The following is a 17,760-nucleotide window of genomic DNA, read 5'->3' as shown; positions in this document are numbered from 1 at the left end:
AGGTTTATCTTTTTTTTTTAAACATCATGAAAAGGTTAGTTGAAAAAGTGACTTGAAATAACGATTTAGATTAGACATGAATGCATAATCATTGAAACAAATTAGAATAGATACTTGCCTGCCTTCTACCATATTGGAAAACCTTTTTTCCCATCTGAGGAGAAAATAATGAATTCCAAATGAAATAAAAATATAAATGTGAGTTACATATAATATAAAGTTCTTTGTAATTAAAATTGTGGGAATTATGAAAGCCATGAAGAAATGGAACTTTTCCCTTTTTTTGCTGTTTGTACTGCTTAGATCCTATTGGATTGGATTACATTTAATGGTCCACATACATTGAAACCTTGGAGGATAGAATAATTCAGAACCTTTATTTTTCTAACAACTTAAATAGCTACCTGGCTTTAGTAGAAAGAGTTGGTGTTCAAATAGTAGGCTAAACTTGTAGTTCTTTTTAGGTGTATGAACAAGTTTCAGCACCTTATATCTTTTAAATGGAAATAATACTAAAATACACGATTATTTAAAATTTTGAAATACCAAATAATTTAAAAGTCTGGGAAATAATCTTTCAGTGATTACTAAATTTGAAGCTGTAGAATCATAGATTTAGAGATAGAGGGCATTCTCATTTTACAGATGAGAAGACTTAAGACCAGGTTTTTGCTATCCAGAGTCAAATAATAAATTTAATAAATATAGAGCCAGAAATTGAATAGAAGCCCTACTGATTCCAAATCTAATAGTCTTTTTAAAAATATACTAACTTGAGGACCTAAATTTGAAGCCCAGTTCTGGTATTTATAAATGTCACTTTGGGTTATTTAATCCCTAAAGACCTTGGTTTCTCTAAATGTAAAATGAAGGTGTTATATACCAAAATAACAGTAGTTCCTTCCAGCTCTTAACTGAAGCTTATAATAGATTCTAAGGAAATTAAAACATTCAGTTAGGGGATTGGAAGAGCAAGTAGGTATCATTTGAAACAAATATTGAAAAGTGAGTAGATTTTGGTTAATGTATAAAGTATAAGTGAAAAGAAGATAACTAACCATAGTGTGACCTATATATTGGAGTATAAGGTTAAGGTTTCTAAAATTGTTATGTTTCCACAATTTGTGTGTGTGTAACTTCTCTGTTATTTTTTGAAAGTTATGTGGGTTATTTGGTAGGTTAACAGCACTAGAATGTAAACAGTGTTTGATGGTTCTTAAGTATGTGAGTAATTTAAACTTAAAAATCAGTACTTAAAAAATGCATAGAAGTCGGCTGGATGTTCAGACTGCAATTTAATTATTATTAAATAATAGCATTATATATGACTTTTTAAGACTTATAAAATGCTTTACAAATATACCAGAATTTATTCTATTAACCTTGGGGATAGGTACTATTATCACTATTTTACTATTGAGGAAACTTAAGCAAACTGGAGCTAAATGACTTAGCCACAGTCACATAACTAATTTCTGAGCCTGAATTTGAACTTGTCTTCCTGACTTCAGGCCCAGCTTTTTAATCACAACATCATTTATTTCTACAATGCAATACTTTACATACATTCAGAGTTCCTCAAAATATTTGTTGATAAGGTTGGTATACTTTTAAAAATGTTTTTTAAAAGTAAAAACAATTATAAATTTTTTTCCTGTTTTCTATAACTTTAGCAAAGAATGGCTCAGGAAGTCTTGACACACTTAAAGGAACATCCTGATGCATGGACAAGAGTTGATACGATTTTGGAATTTTCACAGAATATGAACACGAAAGTAAGCAAGTTGTGGTTTTAAAATTCATACTTCTCCCTTTCTTCCATATGTAAACTTTGAGGAAGGTATCTTATTTAGTGCACTAGCATTTGTTACTTCAAATCATTTTATCCTATTTAATTACTAAAGTTACTTCAAATTTTAATCTACCCTACAAGATAAAACATTTTCTATACCCTTGGCAAATAGTCCTAACAATTAAATTATGGATGAAGTTTTGTTCTCAGGACTAGTACACAAGGTGTGCTCTTCTCCCTTCCATCCCTCTTTTTAAGAGTTTATGTGTATATAGGTCTGAATTGTATAAATTCTTATTCAGAGACAAACATAATCTAATCAAAGGGATTGTTTTGGGCAAGTAATCAGTTACAGGCTCTCCTACATCAAGTTATATGGTTAGCTTTAAACACTGGCACCATTTACCAATACTTTTAATGAGATAGCACTCAGTTTTTAATCTGCAATTTAAATGTATGATTCAGGTTTTATGTTTTGTTTTGTTTTTCTTTTTAAAAGTTTGAACAGAAGGACTGATCAAAATGTGTTTTTCGCTGTTTTTAAGCTTGATGATTCACACTTTGCTTTAAAATAATTAAAAGTAAAAATTACATGCATGGCATTCTGTTTAATATACACAAAGTTTTCTTTACTCATGTATATCCTTTGTGTTGAAACAGAAATTGGCCATCGTCAGAATTTGTTTCTGAAATCAAATTATGTTAATTAACAGTTTCTAAAATATTAGTTTTTTTATCTTAGAAATTTTAGGGAAAAAATTTCAGTTCATAACTTCCTCAAAGTGCTCACCTTGAGTAACAGTGTTTGCCTGTTTGCTTGCCTGGTAAATTTTGCTTTTTATACTGACAGACATTACTAATGTTTAAGTTGATTTATCAACAGTATTTTTAAAAACTCAAATTTGTCTTGTGAAAAATGAGATGATTAGAGGAACAGAAAGAAAGCAACAGGTAAAGAATTCTTCAATTTACATAAATTACAAATGATTTGGTGCTAAATTTATGCACTCTGACATTTGGCTTTTTATGCAATCATTTTTTTCTTTAAAGCTGTTTAACACTACCTGATATTAATCATAATGTTCCATTATGTTGATTGCTTGTAATAGGAAGAAAAGGGGTGTCTTCCTGTGCAACTGACACAGCTAGGCTTTGACGGCAGGCCTCCACAAGGTCTACCCTTTTGATTCCCTTTAACTGAATTCTGTTCATCAATTGTTTTTGTTTCTTGGGAGGTGGGAGGGGAGAGGGGATTCAATGCATAGAATGAGTAATTAAGGGTACAGTAGAAATTTCTACCATAGGGATCATTTCATGCATTTCTTTTTTCATGTAGTCTTTGCTGTTATCTGTCCCTCATCTTCATAACTCAGCAGTGGATTTCTACTATTAAGATACTAAAGTATGGGATAGTGTAAAGCAGAAATATAGCCACTTAGGAATCATTTTTTTTAATGATTTCATTTTTATAGTAATTTCCTTTAAAAAAAATTTTTTTTTAATTCTGAACCAAATTTCACACTTTTCCCCTCTCTCTAAAGTTAAAGGCTTCTCTGTTTTAATCTTCTGTAATTTAAAATTTTTATTTCTGGAACCTGTTAGAATGGTGGCTTTGCTTTGGACTTCTTGGAAAGAATTTGGATTTTACCCTCAAACTCTGCCTAGTGCAGTCACAAAAAAATTCAGTTCAGATTAGGGCTTCTGTTTTGTGGTAATGATGGGGGATGGGCAATGAAGAGCTAGTAAAAAAGCTGTTGTATGATGAGAACTACAGAGTAGGAACAGTTTGGGAATATAAGACTGTAACAAGAAAAAAAGAAGAGGGGAAATGTACATAAACTTTCCCATTAATAACATTTTTTAATGATAAATGTTTGCTCTAATTCATATTCTTCACAGTGATATAATGATAAACTTGGTCCAGGTTAGCCTTTCATTTTTGTTTAAATACCTTCTCTTTGAAGACATTTGTGTAGAAAAAAGGAAAAAATAAAAAAGTTTTAGATTTAATAGCCCCCAGTTTATATGTAGCTAGTAGTGTGGAGGATAGCTTTAAGATTATTTATAAAACAGCATTAAGTTTTTCTTCTCACTCCACCTCCAGCAAATTTTCATTTTTATATATATATATATATATATATATATATATATATATATATATATATATATATATATATATATATATTTTTTTTTTTTTTTTGCATCATAGTGGTTTATTTGAATTTATCATATTATAATTTCATATTGCACACAAGTTTTTCATGAATTTGTTTAGGAGAATGCATGTCAGCTTACTCTTTCAGAATTTCAGTGATAGAATATTTATATACAGTTTTTTTTCTTGTTTCACCTTTTCCCAAAGGGAGATAAAAGTGATTACAAATAGATACTAGTAAGCTTCCATATTTACTGCTGATTATGAAAACATAAATTGCATTAAATCTTTGATTGCAGAATTACTTTGGCGTCATTTTTAAGTCTTTGCAGAAGTATTCTGCATCTGCAGAATTGTAATGGCCAGTTTTTCCTAGAAATGTATGCAATGTTAAAATGAAAGAAAACAGCAAAAACATCTAATACAGTGTAGCTCGGGACAGTCTACATTGTGCTTTGGATAAAATGAACATTAATATGATCCCTTTGGTTGAAATACTAATTATCCTATTTTACTGTGTAATAACTAACCATTTTAAAGATGAATTCTTATTCGCAGCCAAAATTTGCAGTCTAAACTTCTGTGAATGAATTTATTACCTTTCAGATATTGTTACTTATTTTCCTCCAGAACCAAATGCCACAACATTTTTGTTCCTTTTCTTCTTCTTGCCTGATCATTCTAAATTGGTCCTCCTTATGTTTATGAACAAGACTATTTAGAGTGAGTAGCAGGAAGGGAAAATGGCTTGTCAAGTGGTCTTTCTGCTTTTTAACTCATTTATGTAGTCATGATTTTTATACTTAGGAAGGAATACCTGGAAGGTAAAGAACAATTGATTGCAACATATTTTATATGTTATTTTGACTGTGTATAAAAGTTTATCTTTAAATAAGTAGAAATAGCTACCTTAGGGGTGGGCATTAAAATTAAATAAACCTGTGGGTTGTCTTGCTGCTCCTTAAGTAACACACCAGTGAAAGTTTGTGACCACTTTCTATAGAAAGTGTGTATGAGAATACATCCTATACTTTGCCAAGAGCTTTATAACTCATAGAGAAATGGTAGGAAGCTTGAAATATTATCCAAACTACTAAATTTCATAGAAGTGTGGTTGTGTTAAAGTACTTGGGCATATGAACAGTCATTTATGCTGTGAATTCATATCTGGCTACTACTTTCTTTTCTACAGATAGCCCATTTGACTGCCAAAGAGCCTTTTATTTGGTTCTTCCTCCTGGTGTGAGCATGATCAAACAGCAGGACTTTATATAGTGTAGTAAACAGTAAAACAAGGAAAATGCATGAACAACTCAGTAATTGGGTGAATAGATTATTGTTTAATGTATGTATAATTAAATTTGGTAGTTTAATACCTTTTTGAAACTTTAGATATATACGTGTGAATGTCTTGTCTGAATGTGAATCCTGAAAGTTATTATCAGCCTTAGACCAATGTATTCACATTCTTCTGTTCTCCAATTTTCAGTATTATGGACTACAAATTTTGGAAAATGTGATAAAGACAAGATGGAAAATTCTTCCAAGGAACCAATGTGAAGGTAGGGGGGTGTGCTTTAAATAAGGAAGGTGTCAGCCTTAAGTTTAATGATCAGCTAAGTGTTACAGTGTAGAGTATAGGGCTTGAAATCAGAAAAGGCTGAGTTTGAATGCTACCTCCAATACAAGGTATTTACCCTATCTCAAACTTGGATGTCTAATTTATAAAGTGGGGAAAATAAGGATTACCCTGAGAACCCACCTAGATACATGTACCATTTTAAAGCTCTACGTTAATGCTAGTGGTTCAACATAGCATTTTCACTCTTTGTTGTTTGTTTGCATTTTACTTTCTATCTCTTTTCATTTTTGATTTGATTTTTCTTGTGCGGCAAGATAATTGTATAAATATCTATGCATAGTTTTACCATATTTAATATGTTGGATTACTTGCCATTTAGGGGATGGAGTTGGGGGAAGGGAGGGAGAAATTAAAATACAAGATTTTGCTAGGGTTAAATGTTGAAAAATTTTTGTCCATGCATATGTTTTGAAAATAAAAGGTTTTAATAAAAGAAAAAGAAAACAAATGTAATGGTTTTATATGTTCATTTAGGCACTGCATTGTCAGATGACTAAATTATTAAATCTCACTCTAAATTCGCTTGACTGAAATTTTGTTTACTGATAAATGGAGGTTTTGTGCCCTTGTTTTTTTGTTTTTTTGTTTTTTTGTTTTTTTTTGTAGCAAACTAGTTTTATTTCTTCTCTGGGACTGAGGTAGTCTTTAAGGAGGAAAAATACTAGTCATGAAGCATATTTTTAAAAATCTTTCTTACTATGAATGTTTTTAATAACAGTGGTTCCTTAATAGCTTGCTAATTTCTAGCTATTTTTTGATGTAATTTTAGCAAAGGCCAAAGCAGCAAATACTTTAAGCATTTGCTGTTTAGTAGACACATTTTGTTAAACACAGGCATGAGAAAGACAAGTTCTCCCCTCAAAGATCACATTCTAATGGGGCAATATTACACAAAAAAACCTCTGTTTTATCCCTTTACTACTTGTGGAAAATAATCTAGTATAATTGGTAACCTAAAAAGCTAAAATGTAGGTACTGAATAAGTCAAAGCATTATTTACCACAGTCTTTTATTTGGTATAAGGTCTAGAGAACAGCCAATCAGAATAGAATGGGATAATTTTTTTTCCCTAGTAGACAAAAGTATTTAGCACCTTTTCATTTGTCTTGGATACACAGTTGTATAATTTTTGGCTTGATCTTGTTGGCATTCTTTTTGTGACTTGCTCCCAGCACCAATATTCCTCAGCTGATCCCATTTATTTGGGTATTGCAAATATCTGACATTTATATAGTATTATACAGGGTTTATAAGAAGATAGACAGCATTTAGGGTTATGTAGGCATATCTCATTTTATAGATAAGGAAATAAGTTCAGAGGGGTTAGCCAGTGTCACATGAAACTTTAATGCTCCCTTTGTAAGCCTCTTAAATTTTATATATTAAGATTTATACTCCTTGGGAATGTGATTTGTCTTATTTTTACATGGCCTTTAACTACCTGTAGTCATTTTGGGGGTCTTAATTTTCTCAGCTGTAAAATGAGAGGATTAGACTAATCTCTTAAAGTTCCTTAAACTAAGCTTAATACAGAAAATATATGCCTTCTATCATTTGTATGTATAAGGCAAAATCATTCTCTAGGCTTGCTACTCTCCCATTCCAAATCAACTACCTTCTAGGTACCTAACTCCACTTTGTTGTTTATATATTTTGTAAATTGTCTGAATATTTAAGAGAGTGGATCTATTGCCTTGATTAAGATAATAGGGATGGGAATGTAAAACAAGGTGTTTGTTGCTGTCTTAGGAGATATGAATCTTGTTCCTAACTTAATTAAGATCATAATCTTCTTTCACACTCCCTTCTCCCATCCCCCCAAAAAAGGATATTAGGTGACAATCTTTACTTTGTGACCTTGAAGTCACAAACACAGAAAAGGTTAAGAGAGAGAGAGAAACTTTTGTATAGAGTTTGTCAGCATCTTCTAATTTTCTTGACTGTCAAAACTAGCAGGCTTAATGGATCCCGGAGGATCTGACTAAGCTATACTCACCTAAATGAATCTATAAATTTTTATTTTATTTTAAAACTTTACATATTAAACCTTTTATTCACAAGGTACTTTATAAAAATTGCTTGAAAATAATAAAATGTAAATACTGGGAAATCCCAAGTAAATTAAGTGATGTTTTTATTTTATCTTATTTAGGGGAAAAAAAATTGCTAAGTAAAAGTAATTGTGGATGAAAAAATAAGCTATAAGGCCTGTCTTTTGTCTTAAAAAAGGATTACAGCTAACTGTGCATGTCGGCATTGCAAAATCATAAACTACATATATATATATATATATAAAATATATGGATATTTCTGCCAACCTGTTTGTTCTGTGCAAAATAATACTTTTTGAAGCTGGAGGTTTAAATAAGTAAAAATCGTTTTCCCACTCAAAAAAATTTATAATATCCTGGGGGGGGTAGTCAGTATATTACATATAAAAGTATATAATGATAAGAGGAAATATATAAGTAGCAAATGAATGATTTGGACTTTAAATGGAATCGACATTAATAAAAGGAAGAAAGCAGCTGGAACTGGGTTTGGGAAGGATAGGCTTGAAGTAGGAATGAGGCAGCAAGGTGATAGTGTGCACAGTGCTCTAGACCTTGAATCAGGAAGGCTTGAGTTTAAATTCAGTCTCAGACACTTAATAGTTTTATGACCCTCACCCATGACAGTTTACTTAACTCTGTTTGCCTCAATGGGTCATGAAGAATCTGATAGGACTGAAACAACTGAACAGAAACTGAAAAGGCAGAAATTACAGGCAGAAGATATGCAATTTATATGTTAAAGGAAGAATGTAGTCTAGCTTGGTTGGTAGTGATTGATTTAATGGTGATTAGGTTGCAGAGATAATGGAAAGTGTAGTCTTTGAATGACAAATTGAAGGATTCTGTAGGGATTTAACAGTCATTCTCTTGCCCTCTCTCTCCCAAAATACCAATGTAGATAATGTTATTTCAAAGAAGTTGAGAGGATTAAAAAAAACCATAACTTGATTTTTTTTTTACTGTAGTCTGGTTCCTTCCACAATCTTGCTTCAACCTGCTTTCCAAATGAATAGTCATATGGAATATTCTGCTAGATAAAAGGAGAATAAAAGTTTAAGTAATATAGTCTTTGCCCTGATAGAAATATAGTAGTATTAGGAAAGGAACATGACATAAATTACTTAAGTGCTATGAGTTCAAAAGTTATTTGATTTGCAGGAGAAAATAACTGAAGGAGGGATGTATTTTTTATGGGATGGCAGATTGTTATAATGTTGGTATTGGAATTAGGAAGCTGCGTTCAAATTCTATTTGGGTGATAAAATTCTTATATTCTTATGAGGATATGCAACATAAGAGAGGGGAGAAGTAAATATGTAGAAGTCTAGAATCAGGAGAAAAGTGGAGAGAAGAATGGAAGTTCTGGGTAGAATTCCCCAATCATGGAAGTTAAAGGACCTTGAGTAGAAAAGGCTTCCAAGTTGAGAAGGTCCTTTGAGTTGGGAGCATCAACATGAGAAGTCTGCTAAGTAGTTTTTTTGGTCTTGTCATTGGAGGAATTAAACTTGGCACATTGTTAAAAGGAAAACCTGTTAGATAATAGTCCAGACAGTGGGTCATAAGGATCTATGCTAACTGCCACAAGGCAGGTATAGTAAGTTGATTCATATTGGTTTTATGTTAAAATTGCTGTTAAATTTTTGAGTTTTATTTTTACAATAAAGCCTTTAGGTTCAGGATGTAATTTATTACAATTATTTGGTATTATCAAAAAATGAAAACAATTCAAGTTGGATCCTGTTTGCAGTTTTGAAGGAATTAGTAGATATAAAATGGAGAACATTCTAGACTTGGAGGACAGAGTAGCTTGTTGGAGTAATAGCAAGATAAGTATTACTGAATTGTAGGAATATTCATGATATTCCTATGATTTTTTTTTAATAAAAGCAGTTGGGCAGCTAAGATGAAGATGGATTGGAGTGGGGAAAGACCTGAGGCAAGGAGGCCAACTCAAAAGCTATTTATTGCACACTAGTCTAGGAATGAGGAAATGAGGATCTGCGCCAGATTGGAGGCGATTTGAATGTAAAAAGGGGGAGATAGATGTTGTAAAGGTTGGTGCTATCTGCTTTCTTTAATAAATGAGAATATCATTTTAAGGAAGGGAAGAAATGGGAGTGGATTGCTTTTTCTGATTTCATTTAGCAGGTATTTGTTGAATGGCCCACTTTGTCACGTGGTAAATTTAAAAGATAGAAATAAGAAAAATTGAAAGCAATTTTATGTCCCATTGTGAGAGAGAAAGAGATAGTCAGCAAATCTGTTGACAAGAAGGGAACTAAAACACAGTAGCTGAAGGAATGCAAGGATCTAGTAGGGTTTTGTTTGTTTTTTAAGTAGAGAGGTTTGTACCAATAGATGAGGAAACATTGAAAATAAATGAAAAGGAATGGAATTATTGATGATGCATCTGCTGAAGAAAATGGGGAGGGAATGAAATCTAGGACACAACAGTTGTTGACGACAGTTTAATTATCTCCTCAAATCTGGAAGAAAGGAGAAAAGGGAAAATGACCTCAGTGGTAGCTCACAGTGAATGGCCTCCATTTTCTTTGTAAGAGAAGAGATGAAGTCTTCTGGCAAAAGAAGGTGGTGAAAGAAGGGAATGGTGTTGAGAAAAGAAAATTTGGAATAGGGAATCATTTTGAGAGGAGTAAAGGGATTGTCTTAAAATCTTACCACATGTCTTTGGATATGTTTATTGACTGGGTAGAATTCTCCATTGTACAATTAGATTGTGTGTTAAATGTTGGCTTTAAGTTTTACATATTCTATGTTTGCATTACAAATAATAGTGTCTTAAAATGTAGGCATTTGAGCATGTAAGATTTATTTGTATACTTTAAAGAATATTATGTATGTTGTGTATATGTATGTAATATACAAAATGTACATATATTAAAGATGTAAATACAAGTTTTTAGGAACAGGAATCTGTTTTTATGTATACTGTTTGGCAAAAAGTCTTGTTTATACTATGACCCCTTAATACTGAATCACTTTTAAAAATCAGAGTGCAGTATGATCATAACAGCAATTCATCCAGTTTTCCTTGGAGACCACATTATTGGGGTGGATGAGGCTTAAGGATGGAAATTTATACCATGTAAAGACCAAAGAAAGAAACAATTGCAATATAAAATAGGATTAAGTAGATGATTAAATTTCATTTCTGGAGGAGAGCAACTTCAGAGTGTATAAGGTAATCAATTATTTTCTTCGAAGAGTTTGAAGCTATCCTATATACAATAAACAACTTTGGGATATAAATTATTCAACTAGATTTCTAAAACGTAGACTTGGTATTTGAGTATAGAATACCTCAAATAATAGTTGTGTTAAATCTGAACTGATAAGGATTCCGGGGGGGGGGGGGGGTTAACCTTGGGGTTCATTTAACTCTAAGAATGTACATTATTTGTGTCCATTATCAAGGAAATGTTTATGTAAAGGTCAAGGATATCCTAAGGGTTAAACTTCAGGTCTCTTTAGAAGAGAGAGCTCTGAATATTACCCAAATTGGGTGTGTGTGTGTGTGCACATGTATGCTTTGCATTTGTATAAATTACATAGGAAGAGTAGTATTTGACTTCCCAATGTCCAGTTACTGTTTTAGGGAGAAAAACAAATATTATGGGTTTTTGTTTTGTTTTGTTTTTTTTTACTAGATAATGTGCTCCTGTTCCCCTTTATAAGAAAGAACACAGAACAAATCATATCATTTTTACTGTAGATTGTATATATCCTTTCAATGGAGAGTTTAAGTTCAAATCTGTAAGGTTTTACTAACATCAACTCAGAATGCATCCAATCTCTTGAGCATGGATCATTGTATATTTTTCAAAATCTGGCATTTTTCCCATTTGGTGATAATTCACATATGACAATACATCACCTAAGTACTATAGAAACAACTGGAAAATTATAATTTTAAACTGGAGAACTTGACTTTGAAGACAAAAAAAATGCAAATCAGCAAGAAAGAATTATTGGTGGATTGTAGAGTGTCAAGAAATATATTTTAATAAAAAGTTCAGGGGTTTTTTCTGGTAAGAGAGTGCTAGCAAATTTAAGAATTATCTCATGGCGAGTATAGTGATCTGTATTATTCTTGGCTCAGTTAGACTTCTCTTATGTTGATAGCTTATTTTCCCCATTATAAGAATTGTGGCTGCATTCTTTGGTAGTCAAATCAAGATGACTAATGAAAGCCTAGTGATTTATACTTCTGCAAAGGCCAGGTCTTAAACATGGTTTTGTTGAGCTTAGATGCCTTAAGGAAGACAAGTAAAATACTCTTTATGCTAAGAACATATATATCGGCCCATTCTAAATCTTAATTTGATATTTTCCCCAATTACATGTAAAAAGTTGTTTTATTTTCTGCCTTCCTCCCCACTCGCCCCCCAATTTTGAGTTCTTAATTCTTTTTCCTTTTTTCCTGTCATTGAGGAGGTAAACAATTTTACATAGGTTATTATGTATAGTCTTGCAAAACACATTTTGCAAGTCATTTGGTAAAAGAAAGAAGGGGGGGAAATCAAGAAAAATAAAAAGCATCTTTGATCTGCATTTAGGATCTACTGGTTATTTCTTTGGAAATAGATGGCACCTTTTCATCCTAAATCTTAGAGAATTGTCCTAGCCATGTTTTAATCCATCAATGATGCAGTGGATAGAGTACCAATCCTGAAGTCAGAATTTCAAATTGAAATTTGAATTCAAATCTGATCTCAGCCACTCCTAGACAAGTCACTTAACCCTAATTATTGCTTTGCCAAAACAACAACAAAAACCCAGCAACTATCTTGAATCATTATATTGCTGAAAATAACTAAGCCATTCATAGTGAATCATCATACAATATTGGTGTTACTATATACGATGTTCTCCTGGTTCTGCTGATTTCATTTTATCAGTTCATATAAATCTTTCCATATTTTCCTAAGGGCATCCTGCTCATTTTTTTTTCCCCTGAGGCAATTGGGGGTTAAATGACTTGCCCAGGGTCACACAGCAAGGAAAAGTGTCTGAGGTCACATTTGAACTCAAGTCATCCTGACTTCAGAGCTGGTGCTCTACCCACTACGCCACCTAGCTGCCCCTATACTCATCATTTCGTAAAAGCATAATAGTATTCCATCACAATCATAATTGATCATTCATTTCCCAGTTGATAGATATTTCAATTTCCAATTCTTTGCCACCACTAGAGGAATTGCTATAAATACTTTTGTACATATAGGTCCTTTTCCTTTTTATTTTTTGTCTCTTTGAGAAACAGATCTAGTTATGGTATTGCTTGCTCAAAAGGTGTGCATGGTTTTATAACCCTTTAAGCATAGTTCCAAATTATTCCATGTTGAATCAGTCTCAACTTCACCAATTGTTCATTGAAGTTTTAATTTTCCCACATTCCCTCCATCTATCATTCCTTTTCTGTCATACTAGCCTCCAATAGATATACCTCAGAATTGGTCTTTTTTTTAAATAGTTTTTTATTTTTCTAAATACATGCAAAGACAGTTTTCACCATTCCCCTTTGCACAACCTTGTATTTCAAATTTTTCTCCCTCCCTTTCCCCTACCCTTACTAGTTAGTAATATAATATGCTAAATATGTGCAATTCTTCCATATATTTTCCACATTTATTAGCTTCACAAAAAAAAATCAGATCAAAAGAGGGGGAGGGAGCAACCACACACCCACCAAAAAAAAAAAAAAGATGAATTATGTTGTGATCTACATTCAGTCCCCATAGTCCTTATTATGGCTGCAGATAGCTCTCTCCATCACAAGTTTATTGGAATTGGCTTGAATCACCTCATTGTCAAAAAAGCTGAGCTTGATCCACTTGCCACTGTACAGTGTCTCAGATTTGTTTTAATTTGCATTTCACAACAATATCGATTTAGAGCATTCTATAGATAGCTTTGATTACTTTGTCTGAAAATTGCTTGTTTATATGCTTTGACCTAATTTGTCTATTGAGGAAAAGATCATCTGTAAATTTGACTCCATTTTCTATTTGATAAGTGAAGTGTTTTCCTTTAAGAAATTTTCTTTAGAGAATCAAAAAAAAGTTTTTTTTAATGAAAAAAATACAAAATATGAAATATATCACTGGAAAAACAAATGAAAAAGGGATCCTTTTCCATTTGGCCAGTTCTGCTTTTCAGGGCATTCTTCTTTTTATTGGATTTTTGTGCTTCTTTTACAATTTGGCCTAGTCAGTTTTTTTCAGATGACATTTTCTTCAGTATTTTTTTATATTTCTTTTATCAAGCTGCTGACTTTTCTTGATTTTCATGCATCACTCTCCTAGTTTGTCGTCTTAGCGCTCTTGAATTTGAAAATGCTTTTTGAGCTCTTGTGACTTGAGATCAATTCCCATTTTTCTTTGCAGCTTTGTAATCGTGAATGTTGAATTTTATTTTCTGAGGGTGTTTCGATCTTCCTTTCATCATAGTGGCTTATTTCTTCATCATCATAAAATCAGGCTCTGCTTCCTAAGTGGAATGGATACTGTTCCAAGCTTCAGGGGTTTTGTGCATCTGCAAGTTTTTGGCTCTTCAAGGTGGTTATGATCTAGAGAGAAATCACAGGCACTTTTTTCAACCTTGGAACTGTGACCATGGTCCCAGCTCCCTTGTGGCCACAAGTTCTCCTGTTTGGTGCTCCTTCTCAGAAGCAAACCTAGAACTGCAATCCTGATCCAAGTATAGGCAATGTAACATACTCCATCACCTGGTGCCAATAGAGGGACACTTTTTTGACTCGCTATTTGATCCCCTTACTATCTTGTGGGGTTGAAAGGTCTTGAAACCAGCAGTGCTGTCACTAATTTTAATAGCTCAGAAATGTGCACTGGACTGTCCTCTGATGTAACAGATCTTTTCTTCTGATCTTCTAAAATTGTCTTGGGCTAGAAAATTGTTTCCACATTTTTTTGTGAGTTCAGATGCTCTAGAATTTTTTTTCTATTTTTTTTTATGGGTAAAGTGACTTGCCCAGGATCACACAACTTAGACAGTGTTTAAGTTTCAGAGGCCAGATTTGACCTCAGGTCCTCCTGAGACTGGTGCTCTATCCACTGTGCCATCTAGCTGCCCCTGCTAGATGAGGGCATAGAATTGAAGTTTGGGGAGCAGCTCCATCTAGGCTCTATCTCCAGCAGTCTTAATTTACAGATCAAATAATTTGATAAGCTAAAGCATTAAATAACTCATGAGAATAAACAATAATTTAAATTTAATATTACAATAGTGACATTTGTATGAACTACTCAAACCATATTTCATATAATGGATAATATCTAGTTAATTGACACTATTAATATAGAGAACCTAGTTTTTTAAAGATGATTGTAATAGATTCTTTGCACTTTTTTTCCCCCTTGAAGACTTGAAATACTTGTTTCCTCCCACTAGAATAACGCAAAAATTTACTGGCACTTGTTCACTCTGTTGTACTATTTTGTTTAGTTGAAATCCATTTCTGAATTATGGGTTCTGTTGCTGCCCCACCATGGAAATGTTTCAGTAAAACATTGCTGAATTTATTGTGAAGAAAAGTCTATATGATTGTGGTAGAAAATAGTTATACAACGTACTATGAAAATCAGGTTTATTTACAGATTTCCTAATAGTAGAAAATGCCAGATAAATTTAGAATATGCTAATTTCTAATTGGTATATTCAAGACCAGATGGTTTCACAAAGCAAGTTTTCAATAAGTTAAATTCTATTGTGTATTACTATATGCAGAATGAGTGGGTTTTCTCTCTGGGGGTGAAGATTTGGAATCCATTCACAATCTCTCCCCACTGTATTGTCCATTATTATTGTTTTTTTAAATTGCTCTAGCTTAATTCATGGTTGATACTTATCTTGTTATCATTGTCCTCCTTTGGCTGGTCTTCATCACATTTGGAAATTATGTAAAGATTATAAAAGTGGTACCCTTTGTAAAGAAACTTAATATTATTAAAATTACTGTGTAATTTTGAAAGGCAAGACAACTTAACTCAAATCCTGTTCATTTCTGTGCTCATAGTCCAACTTTGAGTGTCTTCTTTCTAGGTTATGTACTAATTGAGTAACTCTTTCACATTTTTGTAAGAAAAAAAATGAGCATGTTTATGTGAATATGTGACTCAGATGCTTCAAAGTTGACTATCTCACCTAGGAGGGGACAGTTTAACACTAGCCTCTGCCTGGAGTACATATTGGACGTAAAAGCAATATACACTTTTGTTAACATCTTGTTTATGCTTTTATTAGGAATGAGAGCCAAGTTAATTATTTTGAGATATCATTTTGATATTTTGAGTTTGTAGTTTGCCTATCAACAAATAGTTAAGATCTCATGTACTTTATGCCTTTCAATCAGTTGTGGCTAAAGATGTGGTCTTATGTTAGAATGTTTTGAAAGGCTTTCCTTTCATTCCTAGGAATTTTTGTATTTGGATTATTCTCAAAAGACTTGTACCCCTGGGACAAGGAGACATATAAATGGGTAGCAATTGTTATTTTCTTGTTTGCTTTTTTGTGATGATAATGCCATATTCTTATGTATTGTTTTATCTTTGTACTAGCATGTTAGTTTCCTGAATCAGTGTATATATTTGTGTGTTGTAATAATAATTGATGATTTTTTTTTGTTCAGGTCTTCATTCTGAGTCTAGTATTTGGAGAGGCTTCTAATCTATATGATAAGCCTTTGAAATAGTTTGTATTGATGAATAATTTTTCGATTTTTTTACCTAATGTCTTCTCCAATGTAAAAATCGCTGTGTTAAAAGTAAATGTTGTAATTAATTTGGAGGCTCTTAACTTAAATCTTTATAGAATTTTGCTTCCTCATCTTCTGTAAGACTTGTTACCATATGGACTACACTTATTTTTGTGGCAGTTGATCTGGCAAATAAATATGAGCACTACCAGTAGAAAATAACTGAATATATATCCCACAAAATGTTCCAAATTGCTCTTGGGTCCTTTATAAAGAGCAGTATTATTTCACTTGCCTCACCTGGGAGAGGCTATTATAATTCTTGAGTTAGGTGCAATTTCATTTGATTTTTTTTTTTTTTTTTATTACAAAATTATTAAATTCACTTCTGTTTTACTGGTCACTGAACCAGGGATCTTATTTGAAATACTAATAGCTGTTGTTACTTATACTAACAATTATTTTCTTGCATCATCATGACAAAAGTTTCAAAGAACAAAGCACTATCTCTTTTATTAAGTTTGCTGTAGCCAATGAATTCATTGCGTGATGATGAATGTCTACTTATTTAGCTAGGGTTCTTGGAAACATAAACACCATCTGTTGCCAGCATCATCCTCAAAGCTTTTCCATTAAGGTAGAAATTTCTCAAAGCTCATATTTTATTAGAATACTCTTCAAGGATCCCGTCACTTTCATGACTTTATCAAAAATCAGAGGTGAATTTTGTAGGGGATATTGTTAATTATAGGTGGAAAACAATTACGTTTTCATGAAAAAGTTGTGAAATTAGATTGATCTGCATCTTTTAGAAGTGACAATTTAATATAATTTTTTGTTTGCTGCTTGGAAAGAGCACTGAATAATTATCGAGTCAGAAGAAAACCAAGCTTTAATCCTACTTTTTAATTCAGCAGCCTAGTGAGCAGCAAGTCATTTAACCCTTTGGAAAGAGATTATTACATACTATTTCAAAAGATTGGTGAGATTTGTTCTCATTTGACTTCTCTAAATCTCAGACCTGTTAGTTGGTTGTTAACATGTGTAAATATATCCAGAATAATGGTAATATTCAGAAATAATGTATTCATAACTAAATAAATTAAAAGAATTGAACTATCCCTTTTAAATTATAGCTAATATTTTGGGCCATTTCAGTGTATTTATTATTAATTAAATGTAAATATGTGCTATTTTGATCATGCTTTTTTCATATGTATTTAGTAACTTATCAAGATGAAGATTATTAAAATACATCTTTGTTTTTGCAGGAATCAAAAAATATGTTGTTGGACTTATCATAAAGACTTCATCTGACCCAACATGTGTAGAGGTGAGATCAAATCTTCCCTCTGATGTTTTTAACTCTTTTCCCACATTAAA

At 32.3% G+C, this 17,760-nt stretch overlaps 1 protein-coding gene across 3 annotated transcripts in view; it reads left to right on the top strand.

Annotated features, from left to right (window-relative positions):
• Positions 1-17,760, top strand: part of XPO1 (exportin 1) — a 50,567-nt gene that overhangs the window by 8,463 nt on the left and 24,344 nt on the right. For 2 of the 3 annotated variants that reach the window (XM_031950532.1, XM_003758250.4), the window contains exons 3-5: positions 1,674-1,775; positions 5,437-5,509; positions 17,649-17,710. In XM_031950532.1, the coding sequence (XP_031806392.1) occupies positions 1,674-1,775; positions 5,437-5,509; positions 17,649-17,710 (237 nt within the window). Of the gene's footprint in view, positions 1-1,673; positions 1,776-2,901; positions 2,966-5,436; positions 5,510-17,648; positions 17,711-17,760 lie in introns of those variants that run through there. The other variant, XM_023494929.2, reaches the window with a different exon arrangement.

This window comes from Sarcophilus harrisii, chromosome 2, assembly GCF_902635505.1.
Source record: "Sarcophilus harrisii chromosome 2, mSarHar1.11, whole genome shotgun sequence".
NCBI classification, from domain to species: domain Eukaryota; kingdom Metazoa; phylum Chordata; class Mammalia; order Dasyuromorphia; family Dasyuridae; genus Sarcophilus; species Sarcophilus harrisii.
The sequence above is the reverse complement of the archived record's forward strand: the minus strand, read 5'-3'. Positions and strand labels throughout refer to the sequence as shown.